Here is a 27,270-nt window from a genome sequence, read left to right on the forward strand (position 1 = left end):
ACCAAACTCTGGTTTTAAGCCTGCTTTCAACTATAAAACATCTTAGAAAGAAAATTCAATTTGTATTGACTACAATTATTGGTTAATATCCTTCGAAAGTGTACGTTTTTGCAACCGTTTGAAATCTATATTTCATTGGCTAACACCCTAGGAAACATCCTTTCTGTCGACTATGTAAATCGACACTTTTAAGGCGGAACCTCGATTGCTTTTGAAGTTGAAAACCAGGAACCTATCGGAAACCTTACCAGGATCCTATTGAAAATTTGGTTACGTATGAACGTACGTATGAACGCCTTTTTATTTGTGCAATGATTTCACACTCATGTTATTGACTTTCTTTTTTGACGCTAATGGAAATTTATTCCTTGGTAATGAAGGGCAAATCATATGGTCGATACTTATTGTCGGACACCTAAGAGTTCCGCGGATATCGACTACATAAAACTATAGTATTTACTACACGCAAAAAAATAAAGGATAGCCTATTGAAATAACTGTTTTCACGCCCAAGGAACATTTCGGTTGTCACTTGTTATTTTTTACCTTAGTAGAAAGCTGCCCGAGAAAACACTGGATGGTGTTTTAGGTCTATTAGTCTACCACCACAACGGATGGAAATGTATAAATATGATCTTAGAAAGTGAGGGGACATTAAGCAGGTTAGTTATTTCTATTTGTGTATAATACCAGCAGAAATGGCCAAGACATAGTACTAAACAAGCTTAATTAGCCTCGAGAAACGCTGTTTGCATGGGATCTGCGGGTATTCTAAGCGAGTCATGTATAGCTCTTCATATTTAAAATACTTGAATGTTATGTTGCAGTGTGTTTTGCTTGCTATTGTATAGATGTTACAAACCATGTCTAACATAAGGGAACATGTTGATCTTGATCTTCATTGGAACACACGCAGGCTGAAAGAAACGATTCAAATAACACTTGCATTCCAGAAACGGGGATGCCCAAGATCAAGAAACATAACTGGATAGCCGAACAAAATCGGACCTTCCAGAAAAATCTCGTACAAACAGAAAAGCTCTGAATCCATCAATTCCAGCTGTTGAAACCAACTATTCAAACGGAGTATTGTGCTCGACCTAAAAACCTAATGAAGATCGACCAGCAGTAAGCAGTAGAAACGTTGCGATCTATCTTAAAAGAGAGATGAACGTTTATACTTTATTTTATTGTAGTTAAAGTAAAGGAAAACTTCATTTAAACAGGGTGACCAATTCAGTTCCAAGGCTCGTATAAATATTATGGACCCTGCGTGTTGAAAATAATCTTTACATTAGGGATTTAAAGTTACATTTAAAAAATCTAAATTATAACAAAAATATCAAGGAAACGTCGTTAAAAATTCTTATGACAAAAACTGTCTTGCTTGACGGCAGAAATTCTCTGTGCCTCCAGCGATTACTATATTTAACGGGAGTTCATTGACTTAAAGGAAAGTTCCTTCTCTCGCGCTAATAATATAGTTTAACCTTTGGTAGGGGTAGCCTAATACTATGCTTTGTAAAGTAGTTATGAATATTAGAGAATTTACTGAAATGTGATTTTAAAAAAAGAGCTTAAAACCTAATAAATAAAGACAGAGAGAAGCATTTTTAGCCATGTGATAGGAGAGTTCTCTAGAAAGATTCGGCAGGATTTGGAAGAGCGTGTTCACCGTGTGATTATCCTGCAACAGACCCACTTTGTAGGTGCTAGGTGCTGTTTGTAGCAGACTGCTCCAGGCGACTATCCAGTCTTCAAACAACGGAAAAATTATTGTAATTTATACATGTATTGCTGCATTTCTTTTCACGGCACTCCTAACATGGCTCAGGATACTGACACATAGTCAGCGAAAGCCATTTCCAAGTCATTAAGTTGTCGTTAATCATATACAGTAGTGGTGTCATCTACGGTAGCCAGAATGACACCCTTACCATGAAAAGTTTCAGAAAGTTAAATAAACACACTGAAAAGGTACGAGCCGCTTCAATTAAGCTGGCTGGAAGTTTGCCAGCAGACAAAAATAAGATTACATACTATGTATATTAGTTTCATGATGGTTTCCCATGGAATTAAGGAGAAACATAAATTCAGCTTCCTCTCTTTCTGCCTCAGAGTCTATTTTTCCAGCTCGTCGAGTCAGTGCAGCAAGTCGCTTTTCAACTTTTTCCATTCTGCTCTCTGTACACTGCAGAATACTTTCAGAATTTAAACAGAAGGGCTCTGCTTCTGACTGACATATGTTCATGAACGTTGCGTCATCAAAATATAATTTAAATTCGGGCCGCTTTTTGTTCCCTTTTAGAACTTCCTCGAATCGTTCCCCAATAAAGCGTGCCATTTCAAGCTCCTCCGCACTTTCCTCTGCGCGCGTTTTGGCGTCAGCATAGGACTCGTTAAGCACAGAAACTAACATATTCATAAGAAAAATTGTCATTGATAACACGTATAAGAAAGTAAACGTAGGCCCAATGAATGGCTTATCGTTTCGAAGCTCATCAGTAGGAACAGCTGCTCCCAACAGGAATTCAAACTGCGAAATAACGGCTTGGAGATAGCTTGAGTATGCGTAGATTGTACGGCCAAAAAACTGCTTCCCTGATGCAACAAACGCGTTAAAGACGATCAAGAAGAAAAGCACGTACGACAGTTGGTAGCTTACAGATTGACGGAAAGATGAAAACAAGTAAATTACATATGGGTTAAAACGAATCAAATTCAATAGCTTAACTGTCACCATGAAAATGGCAAGGGCCACTGCGGCATTTTCCCAGTTAGCCCAGTCTAATGCCACATGAAAGTGTATAATGTCATATGGATTATCTTGGATGGCTTTTATGCTCTGCAGAATAGCCTTCGCTTTGATCATATAAAATGCTACTGACGCTACAGAGGATATGATCATTAAGAAATCCACCATATTCCAAACTGACTTAAAAAATCCTAGCCGTTGTTTGTAAAGGTGAAAAAGCATTATGATCAGGTAATAAAGTACCATGGCCATGAAAAGAAACTGGCAAATGAGGTAGAACATGACGGATCCTGAATCCGTTGTGTACAACTCCAGCGTGTCAACCCTTCTATTAGTGTAAGCAGCACCAGTGGCGATAACTTCATAAAAGTACGTGGCGACGCTTAGAAGATTAGTGTTAATGTTAAATACTGCAAACTCCAAGATCACCGCTCGCGTTTGGCGATCAACCCATCCATGCCCAAAGGTTTCGCCAAGGACACCTTGGGCAGTTTCTTCGTCATATCCCATGACAGCAACATAGCCACCTCCTTCGTAAGTGCTATACATGGCTTTGATTGGACCGTTGTCCAGTTCTTCGCCTGTTTGATAACGCCAAGGTTTTGGACACAATGTTAGAGCCTTAGGCCACGACGTATTGTAGGGAAGTGGTTTCCAGGCTGGAAGACTCAGAGGTGTGGTATCCTCTCTTTCGCTGGAGTAGTCGTAGTAGCAGTCTGAAATAAACTGAGGAAGGGACTCGCAGGAACCTTAAAGTTAAACAAATTACGTCACAAGGTTTTTGCTTTCAGCCATTGTGAATACTTTATTAGCCTTACGGAACACTGAAATGCCTGGTGGGGATAGGGAAGAACTGTGCTCGGTTATAGGTCCCGTGTGACGTACACTCCCCTCGCTATTCACCCCCACAATCTGTGGCATATAACACAACAAATAGTCACTGCCAGCGACTCGCAAGTCCCTAATGGTTGTTTCACTTCTCATGAGACTCAAACCAGAGAGGTGCTGTGAAAAAGAGGAGCTTCAGTTTTTCGTCCTTATCCAAGAAGATAGATTTCTAATAATTTACAGAGGTAAAACAAAGGTAGCAGATTCAACTCAGATATTGTAGGAGCCCGACTGTTGATAATGCCCGGAATTAAGCCCAGGATTACTACTCCGAGATCTGACCTTACCTATCGTCAGTTGAATCCACATACAAATGTAACACCTAGTCATTTAATACGTGGGGAAAACAGGTTGTTAAGAATGATGTTTAAGTATAATCCGTGAAAGAAAGGGAAAAAAGAGAAAAAATAATTACCCTTTTGTATCCGAAGTTGTCGCATCCATGGCATGCCAATCAGCAGGGACGCTTTATTCTCAATGTACACGTCCTTTTTTTCCTTGACTCCGTTGTACCACGGCTGACTGTATATATTTGGAAGGAACTCCTTTTCTAACCAAACACGTAATTTGTTCCCGTCAGTAACCTGAATAATTGAAATATATTTTGCTTTATTAAAAACGAAGTGTCCTTTAAATTTTTCAAGGCTGTCCATGTTGTAATTAAAATAAGTTCGCCCGTAGTCAGCAAGAAAGCAAACTGAATTTAAGCAGCGACGTTTCTAGATCGTATCCTTCCGCAATATAATTTCAGATGTCTAAAAAGGGATGAGGAAAATCAGACATATTTAATAAATTAGACTTCTTTTTTTTTCTTCACTGAGAATACTTTTTCTTCAGGTAAAGGACAGTTTCTTGGAGACATCACTGTTCGACAAACATTGTTCTTGTTATTTAAATGTTTAATGAGCGAAACAAGAGAATCTCTTGTTTCATGAACCAAAACGCTTCAATTCTGGTTGGCACATTAGTATCGATAGGTGACGTCAGCGTGAATATAGCTAGAAGTTCAATTAATGGCGAGCTTAAGTGCTCATACGAAGTATTTCAAACTGTGTAACAAATTCCTACCCGTTCAAACTTCCCAAATGGATTCATCAGTGTCGTGGACATCATAAAGCGGTAACTGTTCTTATTACCATAGCAAACTACAGCCAAGAAAAACACAAAAATTAAATGGATGACAATTCCCTTCGTTATGCCTGCTAATTGGACTTCTTTTTTAGTTCGCTTCCGAATGGCGTCTAATCTAGATCGCTTGAATCGCTCTTTAGGATCGTCAATCAGAGATTCAGTGTCACTTCCCGAACTTGTTTCTTCGCTTTCATAATCTTGGTCTTTCTTTCTAGTTAGGAGAAGCGAAACAACCACTACCGCCAGCATAACCTTGGTTGGCTGCACAACAAAAATGTCTTGACCATTTGAAATCAAAATGGAAGACAGCCATTGTTCGGCAACTTCTTTCCCCCACATTAAGCTGTAAAATAACGTGAACGCTGCAGCTGCCAGAGTCGTGGTAAAGCAGAGAAACCATGCAAAGTACACACAGAAGTGGGGCAACATACAGCCAGTCTCGCTAACTTTGTTAACCAGTTGTTGAGCGTGGTCAATTTCTTTATATTTATCCCCCTTTTTACCTCTCGGTTTGCTGCTCTTGAATAGGAAAACAATTAAGATGTTGACAGGTGCAACTATCAGTCCGCTTTGTACTCCAACAATGATCTGTCTCAAGGAGAACTTAAACGGTCCAACCTGGATGGCTTCCTCTGATTCTCCACCAATGTTATAAAACATTGCATTGGCAATCATTGCGCTGAAGAGAACAGACAGGCAGCATGAAGCTCTCTGTACGCGTGTGAAAGTGTTGCTACAGGCTTTACCAAACACGGACATCCACAAGTGACTGTCTGCGATTTTTCTTCCAAAACGTGAAGTAACCAGACTTGAGAAAGGAACAAAGCTTCTGTTGTTTACAGTAACTTCTATAAGACCGTCCTCTTTCTCCACTGCAAGCCATCTATTTACAGGAAAGCTCCAAGTTTCCTCTGTCTGCCTGTCTCTGATTGTTACTGCTTCTACAAACCAAGATGGATTGTCTCCCGTATTATCATGCTCTAACGTTATTTCCGTTAATTTTCCCAATGATTCTTTAGTGATAAGAACAAATCCATTTATACTTCCCCGGGAAAATATTTCGCACGAGTCGCCTTTACTTCGCAGTGGAACGTGGCTATGTTCGTTTATTTCGCTTTTAATGCTTATTTCAACGTTTGCTGTTGTCCCTGAGTTTTTCCAAACACCTGTGCTAATAGCCATGTCGTAATAATACGTTCCTTCTTCATATATAGTGACATGTTTAGGAGGACAGATCTGTGGCAAACCAAAACGTAACACAATCCATCAGCAAGACAAAAAGCCATAAAAGGTTCGATTTATGTAAAGCCTCAAATTAACTTCTAATACCGATATGAATTCAGTCTTAGACTCTTCCGCAGGTTTTACGGGTCAATATAACGAGACTGAGGACGGATCAATGTCAAATTAAGGAAAGGAACTTACAAAAGCCTTTTAAGACTAAGTTATATTGCCTGTGATTGCTAGACAACGATGACCTAATTCTGCTAGTAAAGTCACTCTATCTTTTTGGCTTGTCGCAAACTCGCCCAATGACTAACATGGGTCCCCAACAACTAAAGCGGTCATGATACTCCTTACTGTTACTCTGTCATTAACACTTCAAATGTAGTGCACCACGTACCTGACTCGGCAAGGCCTAGTTAAAGAATTTACGAGCAGATATCCTGTTAGGCTGAAGGTAAAGGGAAAGTTTTTCGTACAAAGTAACGATGTTTCAGTTTGTGCTTACCTTGTCGTCGTCCCTTTTATCTGCTCTCCTTGCAAAAACGAGAACAACAAAATAAAGAAGAAAGGCACAAGCGATGGTCACCAGTACTGAAATGTTGCCACTCTCAGCAAGGTTTGCAAACTCAGTGAAAACTTTGTCAAAGTCTATTGGATTCGGGGCTTGTATGAAGTTCCCACCAAAGGACGTCAGGTGATTGCAACGACACACAAGGTGAGTTGTGTTTGACTCAGGTGCAACCTGTAAAAGAAGCAAAGGCTGAAACTTAAGTGTCCTTTCTACAATGGGGGAATGTCCTGTTACATGTACATTATGTTGCGCCAAGTCTCTTTCATGTGACCCCAACAGACCTTCCATAGCAATGTAATGACGCCATTACGTTATTTTCTTGCGTTTGTATTTTTTGCTACCAGGAATTTTTTTCAGAAATCGCTCAAGGGAGCTTGTACATCCCTTAGTTGCCTGGATTATGGCAAATTTTGAACAGATTCTAGGAGAGCGTTTTGAAAATATTTAAAACAAAGTTTAAGGGTCACAAAACAGTGCATGCTATCGACATAACTGGCTTATATTTGAAGCAAATGATGAGGTCTGGAAATGTAGTTTCATCTCATAGTGGTTTGATTCTGTGTACGAAAAAAGAGAGGGATTGCTTTGGCCAATTGGGAGAAAAAATAACTTGATTAGCCTTCGTTGGGTGTAAAAACCGCTTGGTAATTTTTTTAAAAAAATCTCGACAATCCCGACTGAGACTAATCTTTAATTTACAGCGCCTCCAGATTCCAAAGACATTGAAAACAAGGAAGGCAATAGGGCACTTCCAAGTTCAAGTCCAAGTCCAAGTGCAAAAACCCTCACTTTCAAAATGATGCCAAGTGCACAACCTTTCTTGTTGAAATGAGTTTTATTTCTATGAGAATGAAAACTATTTCCATATCAAAGGCTGAGCACCTAACCTCGATCGTTTTGATACGGAGGCCCGGAGGAACTCGAAAATGGGGGCTTCAAAAGTCACAAGTTTTTCCCCCAGATTTTGTGTCTACATTGAGTATCCGTATTACTATTCACTGCCATTATGTTGAAGTTTCATATGCACGTTCCCTGACTTAAGCAAAAAATTTGCATTCAAAAGGACCCTCGAACACTTTCCGGTCATGTTGAGGAGTCTCCGTACCAATGAAAATAAGGTGAATAAGAACAGGTATTACAGAAAGGAAACATAAATGCAAATAAACTATTACATAGCTATTAATTTCTGCGTTTTAAATGATGAAAAGGTGACGCTGCAGACATTTTCTTTTTTGTGGTAACCTAGTTTTCCTGATATCTTTGTTAATGCCGACGTGGTAAAGAGAGGTATCCCCCAAACAAATCCGGTCTAGCCACCTTAAGCATGGCGATGACCGACGATTATTACCTGAATTTGTTTAGTGTCAGACTCTGGAGGGCTACGGCCTAGGGTCAATTTAATAAAACTTCTACAAGTGTAATTTACAAGTGTGGCTATTGTTTTGAGACCCTAAAACAATGGCTACACTTATAAATTACCCTTGTAAAAGTTTCATTAAATTGACCCCTGGTTCAATTACCGGCAAGACCAATAAATATCCGACGAGAAAGTGATGCCTTTGCTCTAGTGCTCTAGAGTCTCTTCTTTGAATTGAGTCAATTCACATCCACATTAACTGGACGTTCTAAATGTATACTGCGATACAAGCAGACTAACAAAGTCCTGGGGGGAGTGGGCTATTGTACCTTTTGTTATTATATTTAGTTATGTTACCTTGCAGCCATCTGATGTCCATTTGTCTTCATCTTCTGACCAGTACAAGCAGCTTGACTGGGTGATTGTCATTGTATAGTTAACATCTGTAGATGAATCGTACTGCGGAATGACTGTTTGAGTGACTCCTTTTGGTGGTGGGTCCTTCACGCCAACGCAGGAGCGCTTTTGTCGACCGTGGCCGAAGCATGATCTCCTTTGTCTAGAGTTTTCACCGCTGCTTTTATTCAAAAGAAGTAGTCCGACAAAAAGAGGACCTTCGTTTGGTGGCACCACTGTTATGGAGGACTCGTCAGGAAGGCAGGATGTGAGGTTATGGTTCTTGTTTGTCTGGTTTCCACACATTGACTTGAAAGTAACTGTAAAGTTGTGGTCAAAGCTACTTATTGTCGGTCTGGATCCAAACTTCACAAATAGGTTAACTGTAAATAAGCCCTCTTCTATCACAGCCATCTTAATTGAAACAGGGACATCTGCTAGTTGTGCATTATAAGAACGGATTGACATTTTGTCTAACTTTAGAAAAGAATGTTCACTCGGACTACTAGTATTGGTTTTTTGCTCGGCTGGGCTGCTAATTGGAATGACCATCACAATATCATCATCAAGGTTTGACACATTGACCTTCGTGTTGCCATTTTGTAACTCAAGGCCAATAACATTCGATTGAATCGCCTTGCTGCTGTTGTTCCAGCTATAAGGATTGAAAGTAAGAGCTGACATCTGCAATTGTGACAAAATGAAGATGTACAATGGTTAACATTCTTTGCGTATCAAGAAATGGTCTATTGTACCGACCTCAACGTTTGTACTCCATTTAGTTTAATCTTCTGGTTGCCGACCATCATCACCGGACAATTATCGTCAGCAACACAACAAGAAAAAAACAATTGCGATTACACCTTACTGACAAACCTGATTGTTAATTTGGTAAACTGGGGTCATGGATCGATAAAAACGTTTTTTGTGTCTGATTTAGAATTATTCTCATGTCTTCAGCTGTTGAACAACATATGAACCTGCATGTATAAAGACGTATAAATTAAACACAAAAGAGAACCTATCAAAGAAGGGGCAAAGGGGCAAGTATTTTTTTACAATAGAGAGAATTTTGTTTCGTCACGTTGCTATAGTAGCAAAATTTCTGGATCTCAATAAATAGTGGTCCCGCAAATATAGCAGAAAAAACGAAAAGTTGAAATCTGTGACTTTCCTGAGCATGATTGTACTCAGGAGCAAAACGGTAGCCCATACTTTTCTTCCATCATTCGGAGACACAATTGGCTGTCTCTGCCAAGAAGGATTCAGTCGAGATCCAGAAACTTTACTACCATGGTAACGTGACGTCACACTTCTCCCCTCTAAAGGAAAACAGTTTCTTCTTCCCTTAGTACCTTTGCATTAATGTCACCACTACCCATATTTCCAAGATTTCCTGGCAACTTGAATTTCGTTGGTCCTTCTTCCATGCTCAAACCCTTAATATCGTCAGGTGAGACCTTCTTTAGAGCCAACGCGAGATCATCTGTTTTAATAACAAGATTTTCGGACCGTACTAAGCGACCAAAAAAGGCATCACTCATGTTTTGCAGGTTTTGAGAAGCCTTTTCAACGCTATTCTGAAAATAAAAGAGTATAAATACTTGTCTCGATTTAATAATTATCGCTTGCATATTGAAGTGCACTCATTGACTGCTACCGTTTGGTAATCCCATTTGAGAGAAAGGTCATATTGGTGTTAGGTAAAAGCCTGTAAGGGGGCAGTCTGGGTGTTCTTTGGGGAAAATGATGTTGAATTGGGAAGGAAATAGATTAGGGCAGGAAAGGTATACACATAAACCAGTTAGTCCGCTAATGAGATCAGAGGTTGTTGTGGTGGTGGCCTATGTGGTATTTGTCTACTAATTATTTTAAATAATAAATAAACGAAAATATATAAACGAAAACCAACGCTTTTAACCAGAGTCCTCCTTTATAGAAAATGTCCTCTAGAGACTCCATAAACACGTGCACACATAACTTTCCAATTTAAACCTACCTTCGAAGATGAACTTGATCCAGCCCCTTGACTTGCACCTTTCATTACGTTCCTTAAACAACCTGCGACACCTGTAGCTGTTTCCTCTAATTCAGGAGTGAAAGGCTCCTCCGGGTCGCCCAAGGTATCGGCAAGTGCTGTTGTTGCAGTATCGGACATTTTTAGGGCCATGTCCTGAAAACAATGACAAACAATTGATAAAGTATATCTTCGTGCGGGAATATGTTTTTCCTACCATCCGTGGGTGGTTTCTAAGGTTAACTTGTCACTCGAATGGGTCATTTTATGACAAAGTATGAAGGCTGGCACCTTCATGAACACTTTGCAGTTGGCGACCTATTCTATTATTATTATTATTATTATTATTATTATTATTATTATTATTATTATTATTATTATTATTATTATTATTATTATTTGGGAGAGACAGAGATCTGCATTCTTTCACGTTCCGGTGTGTCACCCTAATGCAGACTCTTACAGAGACGTGACTCCTAAGCAGATCTACAAGAAGCATGAGAAGGAGAAGAAGAGACAGTATGCGGAAAGAGTAATGGAGATCGAACAGGGAACGTTCACTCCCCTAGTTTTCACGACCACAGGTGGAAAGGCGGATGAGTGTGTTAAGTACCACAGCAGACTTGCGGAGCTGATCGCAAATAAGATGTGAGAAAGTTAATCAAGCGCAATTTCCTGGATAAGAGCTAAAGTACCTTTCGCCATCGTACGCTCTGCGACTCTATGCTTGAGAGGCTAGAGATCCAGAAGAAGACAGCTAGACTTTGTTGACTCAGACCTACAGATCGCCCGAATTAATCTTTTCAAGGATCTTTTTTTATAAAGAATTAGGAATTTAGGAATGCGAGATTTTATTCTTTTTAACTTGTTTGCTTTTTAATATCAGAGACGGATAATTCTCTTCTGTAATTACTTAATTTAATATCTGGACTGCCTGCAACAGTCATTGACCGAGTCTGAGCCGCAAGGAATGTATTTGCGAAATCGTTAATGACACAGTGATTGCTATTTCTATGATTTATATAATTCTTAATGCTATATAGTGCTTAATTCTTACTTCAAATATTTCTGTAAATTATGTACATATTTTTTTTAAACTTCAATAAAATTATTATTAGTAGTAGTATTATTGTGTTATTATTATTGTTATTATTATTATTATTATTATTATTATTATTATTATTATTATTATTATAATTATTATTATTTGCCTCACCATTTCGCTTATTCACTCGGAAGGAAGGAAGGAAAGAATAATTGCGAGAGAGAAAGTTATTTATCAACTTTAATATAAGAAAATGTCCGAAGAATGTACATAAGAACAGAATAGGAATCACTTTAGCATGTCAAGACAATGAAGAAACAATAAAGCAACCAACAATCAGCCAATCAATCAAAAAGAATGGATGAAAGACCCAATTATCTACCATTCAACAGCATTTGGAAGGGAATACTTGATCTTAAATTTTACGAGTGACATCTTACACTTGAAGACGCCAAAATAGTTATTTTGAAAAACTTAATATAGTCGTTGTTTGGGCAATAGCCTCTTTACAGCTTCTCATTCACGTGGTACAAAACCACCGTTCTGAAGAGTAAGGGACGCACTGGGGTAGAAAACAACAAGGAGCTCACATCATTAAAATGGCTAATCGCCTTTGTTTGTCTTCTCCTAGCGCGTCTCCTGCTCTCCATGTGTATTACTAGCTGCTATGACAAAAGAAATGGGGTCAGGGATAACGATGGGTTGATTAATGGATAATGATGGAACGATGTAAGAGATAAGATAATTAGACAAGCATTAAACAGAATATTTTGATACCATATAGTTCGCCCCATCTCCTCCTCCTCCAGTTGCCTCGTTGATGACACCCATAATCACATCAGTCATCTTGTTACTCTCCGGTTTTATCGCTGAGAACTTCTCCGTTATTATGGTTGAGATCTGAGTAGATCAATGTAATATTAGCATTAAATGATATAGCCAAAACCGTCAAATAAAAGCTCATCCCATCGACTTATTCCCATGTCTGTTGCTTCATGCCTCATGCCTTCATGCTAAACTCTTTGCATATAACAATACACCTTTAACAAAAGTATCTTGGCAACTAATACTCGTCTCATTGAGGAAACACCAAGTGCGGTGGCTTTGATTTTACCTCGTATTTTGGTTAGGGAGCACAAACACGTTGAACCTGCACTAAAAATATCACGCCTTGCAACATCTACTGACATTCAAAAGGGGTTCAATTTACGACTGAATTCTGAAAAGATAAATGGTGTCTTTGTAGACACGTCTAGATAAACACATTTTTGCCCGTAAAAAGATTTTAAATTTTCAAGTCCGGCATTATTGCCTTATTCACCACATTTTCTTTTGCCTCCTAAAAACCGAATGGATGGCACGTATAGCAAAAAGGCAATACAGTATAACACAAAATTAGCATTGACATTCATTGAAGTACATTCTATAGTCTTACTGAAAGTGTATGATACGAAAACAAAAGGAATGGCTACCTAGTTCAACCATGAGTCACCCTTATGAAGTAAAACGTACGTACAAGTATCTTTGTAAGCGAACTCAATCCTTGTCCACAAAGTGGTTTTGCGTTGGAAGCTTTCAGCACAGACAGCGCCAGCTGTGCGGCCTGGCTGACTTCACCTTTGTTTAGAAATCCGTCCAACTTATTGTCGTCCCCGACTACAAAGCTTTTTAACTGCTCTTCCACTTCACTAGCTGGAGTGAAACATGGGTCAAACTTGGAAGATCCCTTGACCTTTTCAAGGAAAGAGAAGAATTCTTGTAACGTAAAAAGATAATTATATCATTAACCTCGAAAGGAATGTGCTATGGTTTTAGTATGTGTAATAAAATGTTGCCTAGTAAAATTAGGAAATAATTTTATGCGCTTTTAGTCGAAATTCTAAAAGTTAAAAGCTCAGAAAATCATTTCCGAATTTCATGAGCATTCCGAAATATCATTGATGGCAATATCGCTCACAATCGTAGGTTTTGACTCGTTTATCGTATCGAGAACTCTTAGCATTAAAAAGTTTAGATCATACATTTTGTATAAATTTCTCGTCATTTCCTTAAGTGTTAGACAAAAACCCCGTTAAAAAAAAATCTCTTGTTGTTTGTGATTGCGCAGTTACGCCTGTCTAGGTTTCCGGAAGGTTGAAATAACAATTTTGTACTTTCACAGTGAAATCATAAATTAACGCTGACACCTCGCACCAAAATTAGGCAGTAGTTTGTCATCAATAGTACATGCGAATTTATCTTATGGGAAACATATAAGGAGAGCATGAAACCACCTACAACTTGATAACGAACCACAATAATCCGCGTATACAACCGCGGCATTCTGGTTAGGATGATTACAGTAACTTAGGATTCTTTCTGCATTTCTCACTTGTACAATACACACAAACTCGCGGCTATCATTTTTATGAGTTTACCTTAACAGACATGGTCTCCACAACCTTTACACCGACAGAGTTCTTTATAATGATGCTTATTAGTAGCCGAAAATCGTTTTCTGGCTGTCCGGCGGGTAACGCTGTTGTGGCCGATTTTGGAGAGCTTCCATAAGATATTATGTCCTTTCCGACTCGGAATTCGTATGTTATCGGAGCATTTTTGTCCTCCCATTCAAAGCACTCAAACGTAAACTCCGTCTCAAGCGCCACACCCTCGTTGGCTGACGCCTCACAAAACCCACCGTGTGGAACTCCGGCGGTCTCGAACTCGAGAACGCCAAACCCTTCTGAACCTGCTTGAGATGTTACGAGGAGTTGTAAACTGAAGTAGAAACCAGAGGGCAAAGAATTTTTCCTGATAATCATGTTAGGGGCATCTACCGCAGTGGATGTCATATTGGGCAAAATAGGTATATTCTCCCACGGATCTGCCTCTTCCTTTCTTTGCTTTAGACGCCACTCGTAAACTGAGCCATTGCAGGCTGCATTGGGACATTCGGAAGTCACGCGGAGCTTGTTTGAAGCGGATACTACCTTACCGCAATCAATAAAGCATCTAGAAGTCGACAGAAAGACAAAATACCTTTATACTTCAGTTGGCCTCTATTTGTTAATACCGCTCTCTGGCACTTAATCTATTTATATTAAAGGCAACTCTTGCATATATCAGAAACTCAAACAAGTCTTACTAAACTTTAAGAAGGGGTTAATGACTTGTTTAGATAACAAAGAGAGTATCCTTTTTAATAAGATGTTGCAAATCAAGAGGAAAGCTGTTTTCATTAATTTCAGCAACGAAAAGTGCTAATAGTAGCCATCTTGATAAAATTTCTGTCCAGATACCTTAGATGAAACTGGTACTGACAAGATTTAACTCATCCTTTTGATTAATTCAAAAGCTGACCTTAAGCTTAAAAATTATACTCACACCCTTAAAATGTTCCATACTGATAATTCTTACCTCAGCACCACTTGAGGTACTTCCCCAGCAGCTATTTCAAAGTTCATTTCAGCAAAAGCCATTCTTGTATCTTTGGAAACAGTCAACTTTAGAACATAAGCATTTCCAACTTCGAGGTTATCTGTATTGATAGTTATGGCCGTAGCATTGTCGTTTTCGTTCACAAATGCACCGAAGCAATTAAAACTGGTTGAATTATTCCATAAACAAGACCAAGTGAAATTAAGGCCAGTGTGGGTTCCAGGACCAATGTCTCCATCATAACTGAGTGAACCATCAACTGTAACAATTTCTGGAGACCCCCATCGAACACTGCTCCCACCGTCAATTATTGCAAGTACTGGACCAGGGATGCTTTCAATGAAACCATAATCAAACGCCTGGAGAGTCTGCGGAGCGACTGGATCACCAATCTTGACTGATGCAGTGAATTTGATTTGATAGATACCCGCGGTTATGGATCTTCTGTTTATGATCCACTCAGCAGTTCCTCGACTTACTATAGACCCTTCTGCAGACTCTGAAGCGGCCAGCTCTACTTCACTTACGAGTCGCCATTGCAATACGCTTTCCACAATAGAAACACCATCTGGTAAACCTTTAATTAGGGCTTCCTGAACGCTTTTGACGGCTCTCTTAATAGGGGTGGCGTGATACTTGTCTTTAGAAATATTTCTTATAGACACAAAGAAGTCACCTGTTACAAACCGCAAAATGATCATCACAGAATGAAGTACCATCATTGCAAACCCATCGACATAATACTAAATCTCTTAAAGGTATATCTGAATATCGCTATGGATAAAAAAAGGGAGGGGGGACTGCTGAGGAAACACACCTTTCGGATCGCACATCAGACCATCTCCAGTGTAACCAGTCCGACAGCTACATGTGAAGGAACCATCAGTATTGTAACAATGGGCAACGCCGTGACAATTGTGAGTTCCTGTCGTACATTCATCTATATCTGTGAATTTGAATGCGATTTAGCTTAAGACATCAAATAGTTCGTGAAAATGGCAAAAAATAGTGACCTCTCTAACGCATAGTATATATTGGTTGGACAATAGTCGAAATGTAATGAGTGAAGCGCTAACAGCCTGAGAGGAAAAAACAGATTTTCTTATATATGAAGTGCAACTGCTATGAAGCCTGTCAGACTTCTGTGTTATATGTTCTCCGATTTTCATCGTGCGATAGCATTTTACACGTGAAAGAACTTACTGATCGATAGTAATGTATTAATTTTTTCAGTCATAAATTGTGCACTGTCAGGGAGCTCCCAGCAAAAACTGCGGCACTGTTGTTTTCTTTTTTATGTCTGCCGGCTTTCATAACCTGTCTCCACCACAACCTAATTTTCAGCTGATGCTTACGTAGTCGTACGTTTAAACTGGGCTTGACGAAACCAGAAAATTTTTTCTTACCTGAACAGTTAACTCCATCACCTGTGTAGCCTCGATTGCATGTACAGAAAAAAGACCCAATCGTGTTGTTGCAAGTGGCATGGAAATTGCAATTGTCTTCATTTGTGAAACATTCTTCAATGTCTATAAGTAGCAAAAAAGGAAGAACTTCTTTGGTTTTCTGTTAATATTCTTTTTTTTGTTAGCAATACGTTTTGGACAGTCCATGCATCTAGTTAGTCGGGCAATGAAAAAGCACTTAAGATCCGTTTATATTGCGCTGGGCGAGGCAACTAAAAAAACTAAACCAATAAAATCTCGCACAGCAAGTAATAGGAAACAATAGAGCCGTAGAAATTTCCATAACTATTCTACTGGATAAATTTCAAGACGAAGAACTGAGAAGCGATACCTGAACATAAATGTCCATCTCCACTAAAGCCGAGGTTACAAGCACAGGTGAATGAGCCAGCAGTGTTAGTACAAGTAGCGTTGTCGTGGCAAGTGTGGGTAAATGTCGCACATTCGTCGATGTCTAAGGAAGACAATTTCAAATTCAGAAGAACAGTATATTAAGAATGATAGATCTCGTTCTTTGCCTTAAGGTTATTTCTTAGTGTTGCATCGCGCATCCTAATTGCGCATAATTTCACGAGTGATTAGCGCGCACATTAAAACATGGCGGCTTTTGCCTTAAGTCATATCTCCCCAAAGAATTAAATCTTAATTTTTTTAATTCCCAATGCACAAAAAGAATCTGAATCGTCGGATACGTGTTCAAAGCAAGTACTCGTTAATGTAATCATGTTAGTATTTTAAAGAAAAACCATTGTGCATATACAAGTTGCTCCTACTCCTAAACGAGTATGGGAACCCCAATTTAATTTAAAATTTTAGTTTCTACAACATAAACAACCAATCGGTAAAGTTTAACAAAAACGTCACTTCATTTTTTATTTCCTTAGGCTAGCCTCACCTTGGCAATCCACCCCATTTCCTAAGTATCCTTGATTGCAAGTGCAGGTAAATGCCCCAATAGTGTTGTTGCATTGAGCGTTAATACTGCAGTTATGTGATCCAGATTGGCATTCATCGACATCTGTGAGGGAAAAAGGAAAACGACTTCGTTATTTAAATTAAATTTAGACAATTTAAAATTGTAGCGCCATTATAAAAACCTTTAAAATTGAACATATACCGCAGTACCCTAAAGTACTGATCCATTTCATAGACACTTCATCGGATCCCGTTTTACTTCACTACTTACTAACAATGAAAAATAGCTGTCACGTGGGAGTTGAAGGTGACGTGTTCTACAAACTAGCTTTTTTCATTTTGTTTGGAAAAACGTTTATTTCTTTCACATAAATTGTTGCAACCAGAAGCTTACAGAAAGTTTACATTGTGTGACTGTGTTCAAAGCTTCACGCAAAATGAAAAGAAAGCTGATATTGCAGTCAGTTTTGTTCATGACAAAACACACAAAAGAGTTCAGATTATTATCTAAAAAAAATGATTGCGATTTATGATTTAAGAGATTGCTACTTATCACTAACCACTGCAAGGCACTCCAGCATAACCAGGATCACAGATACAAGTGCTGGAACCAGGATCAGCCGAACAGGCATCGTTCACATCTGCAAGAGCCACACATATTTAGACGCAAATTATCTTAAATTAGCAATTAATTCGTCTACACTATGTATACATGTATTCGTTGTATTCTGGTCAAATTTTAATCCATAACCGAGGAGGCACACGAGGCTAAATTAGTGGAACCTCCTTGCTGAATTTTTACTTTAACCCAGCCGGAAGAGTGGTTGATGGGCCAAAGAGGGAAACTGAGCGTTAGCTGGGAATTTAAATTTTAAGAATATAAATTGATCTTGATATTTAGTATCCGCTCTAGGTAACAAGAGTTTCCTTAGTCACTGGCGAGATTGCTTAAAATAGCAAAGGGGTCCCTGCAATAACAAAAATTCTCCCAGTTGCCTTAAACCTTCCAAGGCAACAAGTAACCCAGAGAAATAAAAGCTAAGAAACACAGGTAAATCAGAGCCATTAGGACTATAAATAAAATAAATGATTGCAAATGGTCTCCTGAATCTTTGCCTTTTTGTATTTGGAATATCCAGTCTAGTTTACAGACGCATTTTCGTTGAGGAAAGAAAATTTACCAAGAAGCGTGTTATGAATTATAGTACATGGGGCTGTTAGTTTCATATTTATACGATGTGGTATTTCCGGAAATGCTCTCCTGATAACTTAAGTGATAGTCACTTATCCCAAAGGCTAAACTTGGAGTTTCCCTCCCTCTCCTGTTATTCTCTTTTGCCCAATTCTATGTCCGATAGACTGGGACTTTAAAAACAGCAAGGTGAAAGCGTGGATATTATACAACTATCCCCCGAAGGGCAGGTGTATAGTGGTATAGATGTATAGTATAATATAGAGACGCGAAGCGTCGAGGTATATATCTAGCGCTATGAACCGACCCTGGGGGGGATAGTTGTCTTAGTATTTACCATATAAGTTGGATAAAAATCAAAAAGGAGCTTTTTGTGAATAAAAGACGTCACTTAGAGTTTGTTTACGTTTCAGTTGACAGTGTTATGGGGATCATTTTTTTATGAATTTGTTGCACATTAAGGAAGAAAATGTTTTTCTACCGACCAGTAAACACCGACAAGCCACATTTTGTCTCCTTCTTGGTATTTGAAGGTGCAGCTGCTTCATTTACCGCTAAAATTTTATCTTTCAAAACTGCCGCGACAAGACAAGCCATTTTGAATCACGTGCCAAAACAAAACGCGCGAAAATTGCTATCCCGGCACTGATTTGGTGAATACTAAATAAGGTAAGCTGCAACTCAGAGAGCAAGGTTGAAATCTGTAAATAGAGCTTCCGTTTCAGGACAAGTCTTACCATTGACACCGCAGTAACGAGCATTACAAGAAGCGAGAGCCGGAAGCTGGTAAACGTAAAATCCATCGCAATTGCGTATCTTAACTGATATTTTAAGATGACAGCAGCTTGAGCCGGAGTGTATACATACGGATCTTGATACCAAAAGGTAAGGTTCTGCGGGGTGTTCGCCATCGAGCCAGCCAGCCATTCCCGTGTTGCAGGAAGACATAGGAATGCAGTGGGAAGACATCATTACTCCAGCCGCTCCCGCAAAGCGGTACCACTGGTCATTGCCAATGCTATCATCACAGTACGACCCCCCATCATTAGAGCTCCAGTACCGATTGGGTTCACTGAGATTGGTGTAGCCTTGATGAGTACACTCTACTGGCGGAGTAACTGTGGGATAAAAGTTGCATGTTTTCTTAGAATTGATGGTTTAGAATACACAATTTAGTTAGTGTCATAGCGGAGCTCCACGCGATAGCGAAGGGCGCACGGGCGGAGTCAAATAGCTAAGAAAACCTACCCATCAAAGAAAATTTGGTAATCACGTGACCGTACATCGACCGACTGTCCGTCCTTATCACAGGGAAACCATTCTTTAATCTCACACTTTTTAACTAGTTTGGAAGCCCAGGTGCAACCTTATATTGCACATCCATGTCAATTGAAAACTGTCAAAACAAGGTATTCGACGACCTGTATCACCTGACTGTATCGCGGGCTCAGGTATCGACCCATCCCAGGTCGAGTATTTTTTTGAAGTTATCCTCTGACAAGTTACTAGTTTTCAAATGATCTCAGGCTCAAGTTCAATTCTTTTTAAATGCAGAGCTCGAGGCAATGAATTGTGTTAATGACCCGCACTTTTAAAATTTTGATTTCAAATTGTCCTCAGATGCGAAAATTCAGACAGTTTTTACAGGCAGGAAAGGCAAATGCTTTTTTCACCATGGTCACGCGTTGGACATGCTCTACGTCAAATATTTAGGCTCTGATTGATCAAAATTTGAGAGCTGAGTTCCTGCGGAAAAATTTATGAAGCATCTGGAAACGTGTTTACTGATAGCTGAAGCTGAAAGGCTTTTGTGTCATCTTGTGATGTTTTTAAATGCCTTTCTTCACTGGATGTACAAAATGAAATACAGCTGCTTTCAAGATTCTTCAGTTATTCATGGCTGGTTTGTTTATTAGGTTTTTGGTTGAGAAATGCGCAGCTTGTCCAAGTCATCGGAAATCCGATTTCAGATGGCATCGTTTTCGTTTTTCACCTTGCTTGATGCGTAAGAGGGTTAAAAAGTCTCAAGGGATTCTGGCCTTACTTGGTGGTTTTCAGGAGCTGCATCTCGACTGGTAAGCTAGTAAGCCTGAGTAATTATTGAATTTGATGGGTTTTTTTTCTGGTTTCATGAAGTCGAGCGTAGTTTATACGGCTAGTTTATACACGTTTGATCTGACTTAGCATCAGGTTTAATATAAGCTTACAGAACTTTAAAAAACCATTAGACATTTTCTTACCGCAAATAGAAAGAAAACGTTCCGAAGAATATTTGAGCGATTTTCTTGCCTCGAGTTCATCTTGAAAAATAGCAAACACCGGGAAGCCGGGTTAAAACATGACCTTAAATCTGCAAGGTGTTAAGCTTACATGCTTAAAAGCTCAGGATTTTCAGAGAGACTTTACTCTTAGTACTTGTCTTCGTGAAGGAAAATTGTTGTCTCTTCAAATGTTTCACCGAATTTTATTTCTTTTATTGATTGTTATTGGTGTCTCTTGCAATTTTTTAACATCGCTTTGCTGGTTGTTTTCAGTCGTACATGAACATCGCTTGCCGGAGTACTCAAAATACCGCGCGTATCAAAGGCTTTTAATGACTACGCATAAAAAAACCATTAAATAAAAAATAAGCACAATAAATTATTTATTATGTTGAAGCTTGTAACAACAGCTCGCCCTGCAAATTTGGTGCTTGCCAAAAGTGAGAACCGGCTAGCCGTATAGGTGATTTTGGAAATTTTTTTAACGTTTTCGCTAAAAGCCCATTATTACCCTATATACCACATAGGATCAGATTTTTATGACTGAACAGTCCCGGCATTATGGAATTGTCTCCATGAAAACGATTTATAGTAAGGTCAATTCTACAATTTGCTGTGCAAAGGAATCGCGTGCTTCGATCGTCCTGAATATTGAATGAGTGCAGTTTGCCTTGCAAAATTGTGAAAAACTGCATTCTGTCCGAGGTCTCTATGATAAAAAAGTAGCGCCTCATAGTACTGTTTACCACAGATGTAATCTGTAAAAAGTAAAAAGGCTGGTTTACGCGCCAACAGATTTGTTGGCAAGATTTTGTAAATTAAAGTTGTCAAACACAAAAAATTCGCCCTGATTTATTACTCTGGCCTCGCTTTTAGACAAAGGAATGCAAGCTATAAATTACAACGTGTAATAAATTGGCTGCACCCAGGCGGACTATCATGTCTTATAACTGGCCTTTATATGTAAAATTACATTTCAGGGCTGTCCAATTAACCTCATAAAATAAAGGTGGTGTAGGTGGGCGACTGGGATATTTGTTTGGGAAAAATTTGCTTTCCGGGCCTAATTTACTGTCTCCTAATCTCTGCTTCAAATATCTGCTTCAGGAGACGTACTCGAGGAACCTATAAACGTTAAATTTCTGGCAATATCAAATGTAGGCTGTAGGACACTTTTCTACATTCTGCTAAGCTTTGATTTTTCCTAGTCTTTCTCCAAGGAGTACCTCGATGATAATGTCATGTGGGATCACGTCTTACCCAGGAAAGTGCCTCTTTGGTTAAAAGCGAAGTGGAGCGTACTTGTCTAATTCTTTCGCCTTCTTTTGTCTCCATATTTCCTATCTACAAAAATCTATCTCCAGTAGTATATGAACTTGTCTTCATTTTTAATTATTCTGGCGTCAGGTCTTTGCTTTAACCATGGCTTTTTCCGCCTAGACTGACGGCAATACACTTAGCATGATGATTCTCGTAGACTGGTTTTCGTTTGTGTTAAGGTGGAATACATCGGGCCCAAGGCTTCAATCAACCAAAAACGAACCTTCCGCCCAGCACGGTGTCATATAACACATTTATAGTAACTGTTATACTCATATATTCATAGTGAGTGGAAGCTGTTAGCTCTGCAAGAAGGTTTGACATATTTTTTTAGGCTACAACACATTCGGCATATGTCATAACAGTTGAATGGTGCTCTTTTGGTGAAAGGGTAAAGTTCCTGTGGCCCCGCGATGGTGTTCCTCAGTTTTTCGTGCCAGGCAAAGCAGTCACTCCCTAAGTCATCTTCATTCCATCTCGTTTCCACAAGCTTTCCTTGCCATTCCTCTTTTATGCTGCCTTGCATATTGCCCAATAGATAACCCATCTACCTCGATGCTGCGTTCCGCTTTTGCGGTTCCAATCCGAAAGGTAAACAGGATAATTTCCTGGTTAGCAATACTTTCCTGGCTCGTTATCTACAATATAACGTAGTTTATGGTTGCAATACCCATGCTTGTAAGTGTCTCCTCTGTCCTTCTATCCAAGGGGCGATTATAGTAGTATTGTGGGACTGTTTTCACGGTTCCCAAAGATGGGTGTGCCAAACTCTGCTGTATCTACACAATGTGCTTCCTGTCTCCGCGGGAGCTGGGCTCTTGCTACTTGTTCATGTAAATACTATTTTGTTTCTTTAACTTAGCTTATTTAGATTTAATTAAAACCGGTTTGCTTCATGTAAATACTGTTTTGTTTCTTTCACTTAGCTTTATTTTGATTTAATTAAAACCGTTTTGCTTCCATTAACCTCGCTAAAACGTGGCTAATCGTTTCTTCAATACCCTCTGTTTTTGATAACTCCCTTTGTAGTTGTAACCTGAACATGTTAATGTTTTTCTTTCCTGTCTGGATGCCTGATCTGTAAGTCTTGATAATACTAAACTTACGTCGCCTGAATTCTCATCCCATAAGTCTTTCATTATTCCTATGAAACTATTCCTCTTCTCATCAATCGCTCTTCTCTCTCCGATGAAAGTAGTTCTTTTGCTTCCTCTTTACATTTAAGCAGGTTTCCATTGCCCTTATCCAACGTTATCATCCTCCGTTCGGAAGGATAGATAACTAGGAAGTCTCTCCCCTTGCGATCCTTTTCGTGTATATGCAGCTACCAGTTTCCTTTGGCATCTTTTGTCATTTCACTCATCCCACGTAATTATTAACCAACTCAAAAAATTAGACAAAACACGTAAAAGCTCTTCCAAACGCTTAGAGATACATTGCGATCAGGACCGAAAATACTGAAAGGTATTCTAAGATTTTCTCAGGTGTGTCAAGCTTGACAAACTTGCTTCTTCCGAGCAGTTATATTGCTATAAAATTGCAAAGGTAACATTGAACGTCCTTCTAAGTTTGTGTTCATATTAATCAATACTATTATGGTTATCTTAACATTATCATTATCGTTATCATTATCATTCCTATTGTCATTGTCATTATCAGGAACAATATCATTAAAATCTCAGTTTTACTTAGGTGCTTCAAGCTGCACAAGGTTGCTTCTTCTGAGTGGTTATAAAGCTATAAAAATGTAAAGCTAACATTGAAAGTCCTAAGAAGTTCGTAGCCATATTATTATTCAATAAAATCATAGTTAATTGAGTGGAATGGCTATGAAACCCGTCACACTCCTTTGTTATATGTTTTTGTGGACCTGAAAGTGCACAACGTTCAAAAGAATTCCTATCATTTTGATTGTATTGACCAATAAAAACGTTGCATTAATTTATTCCGTAACAATTTGCCAACAGAAAACAAAGGATTGTGCACTTTCAGAGTGCTTCCAACATAAACTGCAGCACTGTTGTTTTTATCATTGATGTTTGCCGCTTTTCATAACCAGTCTCCTCTAATAACTATGATAAAATTAATGTTATCATTATCATTATCGTTATGATTATCATTACCATTGTCGTTGTGTTCATCAGTATCAAAATATCAATATTATCCCAGATTTACTAAGATGCTTCAAGCTTGAAAAACTGGCTTCTTTCTGAGCGGTTATAATGCTAGGATTTATTTTTAGGATTTAACGATTTTTTTTCTTCACGGCGTTTTGATTCAAATATTATTGCTATTTCTGCCCGACTGTTATTTTGGCTGCTTTCGAGCGAACTTTATCAATAAACACGTTTTATAAAGGGAAATGCATTATTTAGCCATCCCAGGGCCATCCTATTTAATTGAAATACTCTAGGGACATTTTTTAAATCGTTAGAAACACTCACAGCTTGTGTTTTGGCACTGGTTAAAAATACTTTAGCGGTAGTGTTCCTGTTTTAAACATCATATATCATATATATTTCCATCTACCATTCTCCTATAGAGCGTTTTACTCACGTCCGCAGCAGCTATGCAACTTTATTGGAACAAAAGAAAGCGTTTCATATGAAGAGATTTCAACTCTCACAAGATTGTCGAGATTGTTTCGGAACACCAAAATGGCCGCTGTTTCATTGTTTTGAAACACCAATATGGCCGCCGTGACCTCATGTGAAAACGCTCTGTAGGAGATAGATAAATTAATATAAGGTTAAAAAATTACAGGCAGCCAGAACACTAACCATCGTATGTACTACAATATCGCAAAGAACATCTGTGAGTAGGTGGCAGCTTATAAACGTAGAAGCCAGAGCAGTTATAAACATTGACTTGTCTTGTCTGCCAGCAACATGAGCCATCTTTGTTGAAGCAAACTGTCCTCGTCACCTCTCCGTCTTCAACTGTTGGATGCTTCCCGTTTAACCAACCAGGGGCATTGGCTTTGCAACGATGTGTAGGAGGACAGATTTCTGGCAGGGATGTCCCAGCGTTTTTAACAAAGCGGTACCATTTATATTTCAAGTCACTGTCACATAGTGAAGAAGGTGTTACGCAACTTACAAGCCTACACGTACCAGTCAACGTACTATACGAATTACATGCTGGAAAAGTGTCTGAAATTCCAATCGAAAATAACCTCGGATTACTAAATGAAATTGAGGAAGGTAAAAAAATAACAATAATAATTTCAGCACATACACTTTTATCGTTTCTTAGCCTTTTACGTACTTTTAGTTATTACATTTTTATTTTGTTGTTGTTGTTGTTTTGTCATTTTACACTTTCTGTGTCAATTTTTTTTCCAGAGGTCTGATATTTGCAACTAGTATTTTCTGTTTGTTTTTTCTTTGCAGCAAACAAATCATTTAAGGCGTCTACCGTAGATACTTTGGTTAAATTTTCTCTTGGAATTTGTACCGTTGTCTGTTTGTTAATTTCAATGTTAATTGTATTACACACATAAGCAAAAAAGAAGACAGAAACACAAACTGATTATTTCCCGATTCAAAAGCTAAACATGAGCCCAAAAAGATACTATGAACATTGAAATAATTCGCCCTACTTTCTACGCTTCGCACTTGACATTCTTGTAAGATTGAAGAGAGCACAAAAGCAATGAGAAGAAAAACAGATCAATACAACTTGATACAAGTGGGCACGAGTTTTTCACACATTTCCCAATGTTCTCAACTAACGCCTGAATGATTTCAGCATGTTGCTGTTAACATTTGATCGCTAAAACTGGTCAAGATGCAATGTAGCCCAATAAAATCCCTTTCAACGGGGTTAAACTATTTTGAACACTCTACAGCGCCTTTGCAAGGTATTTCCTGAAGGTGTTGCTAGTCATAGTATAATCGCAACACCCGAAAATCTCAATAGAATTTGTCCTCATGGCACATGGTAAAAAGAATCCGACTTTTGTTCGAATCGAAAACTCTCATTCTCCGGTTCTTCCAAATTAAGGAACAAAGCGCAATGCAATACTTGCTATTATCATTATCACAATCAATGTAAACATCATCATCATTATCACTATTGTCATTATTATCACTATTGTCATTATTATAATTATTATCATTATTAAATAATTTACATAGGTTTGGTTTACTTCCTTCAATATTTCCCATGTCAATTTAGGAGATCTTTAAGGTGTGTACTGGCCTTGAGGTTTTCGTCTTTTGGATTTTGGGATTCTTGGTGCTTCTTGGGAAGTCTACTGTTTTTCCTTAGGAGCACTGAACTCCAAGGGATCCTTTGAACACCGTGAACTTCTATTTCCAGTGGCCTCCCTCTATTAATTTCTATCCCAAGTTCTTTTTCCTCGGAAAGCTTTTCTAGGACTTTGTCAGAGGTGTTGTTATTAAAAACTATATGTAGCTGTTTAGCTGATATGGCTCTGTCTGAATCGATGATAATGTTTCATGGATGGCCACATTGTCCTTTTTCACAATAGTCCCAGGAACATGGTCATACCACTTGACTGCTGCATTTATCTCGTATCTCTTGCACAGATTCCACTGATTGTAGGTTGCCGCCTTGCTATGCTTTAAAAATTACTCTGTCTTGGAAAGCTCAGGGCAGCCAAAAACCAGACACTTCCCAGTTTTTTCGTACTTCTTACTGACTCCGCGCTGTCATTTTCTGCCTTCTTCAATGATGTGGTGCCAATAAGTTCTGGTGGCAAGGCTTTGATCTTGGCCTCTAATGTGAGCCTTACTCTAAAATTGCGTGATGAGGGTGAGGAGAGAAGACTTTATCAGCGTCAGTGGTCCACTACAGTAGTGTGCTTGTCAAAATAATGGACGTGTGGCCGATATTACTGACGCAGCATAGCCAATAGATGCATCGAAGGCATTTAATTCCTTAATAGAAACGAATGAGGCGGCCCTTATGGCAACCTGAGCAATCAACAACTACCTATTGTTCATCGCTTAAGGGATTGAACCGATCAACAGAGGAATTATTCAAGGAGACCGCCGAGCAATAAGCTTCTGTGCGACGTGCATTCAACAGATGACAAGCCTAGGAGTTTCCAAGTCGTGCTGGTTTACTGACAAATGCGACTGGTGTTTGTTCGTTAGAAGAAATAAAGAAATATGGAATGAGCTGATGGAGACTGGTCCTAGTAAAGTAAAATCCTATAACAAGCATGAATAGACATAGCTTCACACAAAGGATGCCTGAGGTTATTCACAGTATTGCCACTGCGATAGGAGGGTTCAGAATACTTCCTCGGAGCATGATGCATGAGTCATTCCCAATTAACA

At 38.9% G+C, this 27,270-nt stretch overlaps 2 protein-coding genes across 2 annotated transcripts in view; both read right to left on the reverse strand.

Annotated features, from left to right (window-relative positions):
• Positions 1-1,763: 1,763 nt before the first annotated feature.
• Positions 1,764-18,977, reverse strand: LOC140944344 (polycystin family receptor for egg jelly-like). Its single transcript, XM_073393510.1, has 16 exons — positions 18,866-18,977; positions 17,749-17,829; positions 17,169-17,291; positions 16,214-16,336; positions 15,625-15,753; positions 14,787-15,483; positions 13,805-14,381; positions 12,904-13,119; positions 12,165-12,287; positions 10,307-10,498; positions 9,681-9,905; positions 8,287-9,009; positions 6,507-6,743; positions 4,712-6,010; positions 4,059-4,227; positions 1,764-3,504 (listed from the first exon to the last, which is right to left on the reverse strand). Exons 1-16 carry the CDS (start codon positions 18,975-18,977, stop codon positions 2,033-2,035), a joined length of 6,498 nt encoding a protein of 2,165 aa, XP_073249611.1. The 3' UTR covers positions 1,764-2,032.
• Positions 18,978-19,061: 84 nt separating this feature from the next.
• LOC140944345 (uncharacterized) overlaps positions 19,062-27,270 on the reverse strand; it is a 9,024-nt gene continuing 815 nt past the window's right edge. The window contains exons 2-3 of the mRNA XM_073393511.1: positions 24,742-25,113; positions 19,062-19,498 (exon numbers count right to left, since the gene is read on the reverse strand). Of these exons, the coding sequence (XP_073249612.1) occupies positions 19,062-19,498; positions 24,742-25,113 (809 nt within the window). The remainder of the gene's footprint in view (positions 19,499-24,741; positions 25,114-27,270) is intronic.

Source organism: Porites lutea, chromosome 7 (genome assembly GCF_958299795.1).
Source record: "Porites lutea chromosome 7, jaPorLute2.1, whole genome shotgun sequence".
NCBI lineage: Eukaryota > Metazoa > Cnidaria > Anthozoa > Scleractinia > Poritidae > Porites > Porites lutea.

Bases quoted from the DNA above. Each gene is read 5' to 3' on its own strand.
- LOC140944344 (XM_073393510.1), bottom strand. From the start codon at position 18,977: ATGGCTTGTCTTGTCGCGGCAGTTTTGAAAGATAAAATTTTAGCGGTA. The intron at 15,754-16,213 runs GTAAGAAAAAAT...TCAAATTCACAG, and splicing joins TGATGGAGTTAACTGTTCAG to ATATAGATGAATGTACGACA. The intron at 6,011-6,506 runs GTAAGCACAAAC...GGTTTGCCACAG, and splicing joins ATAAAAGGGACGACGACAAG to ATCTGTCCTCCTAAACATGT.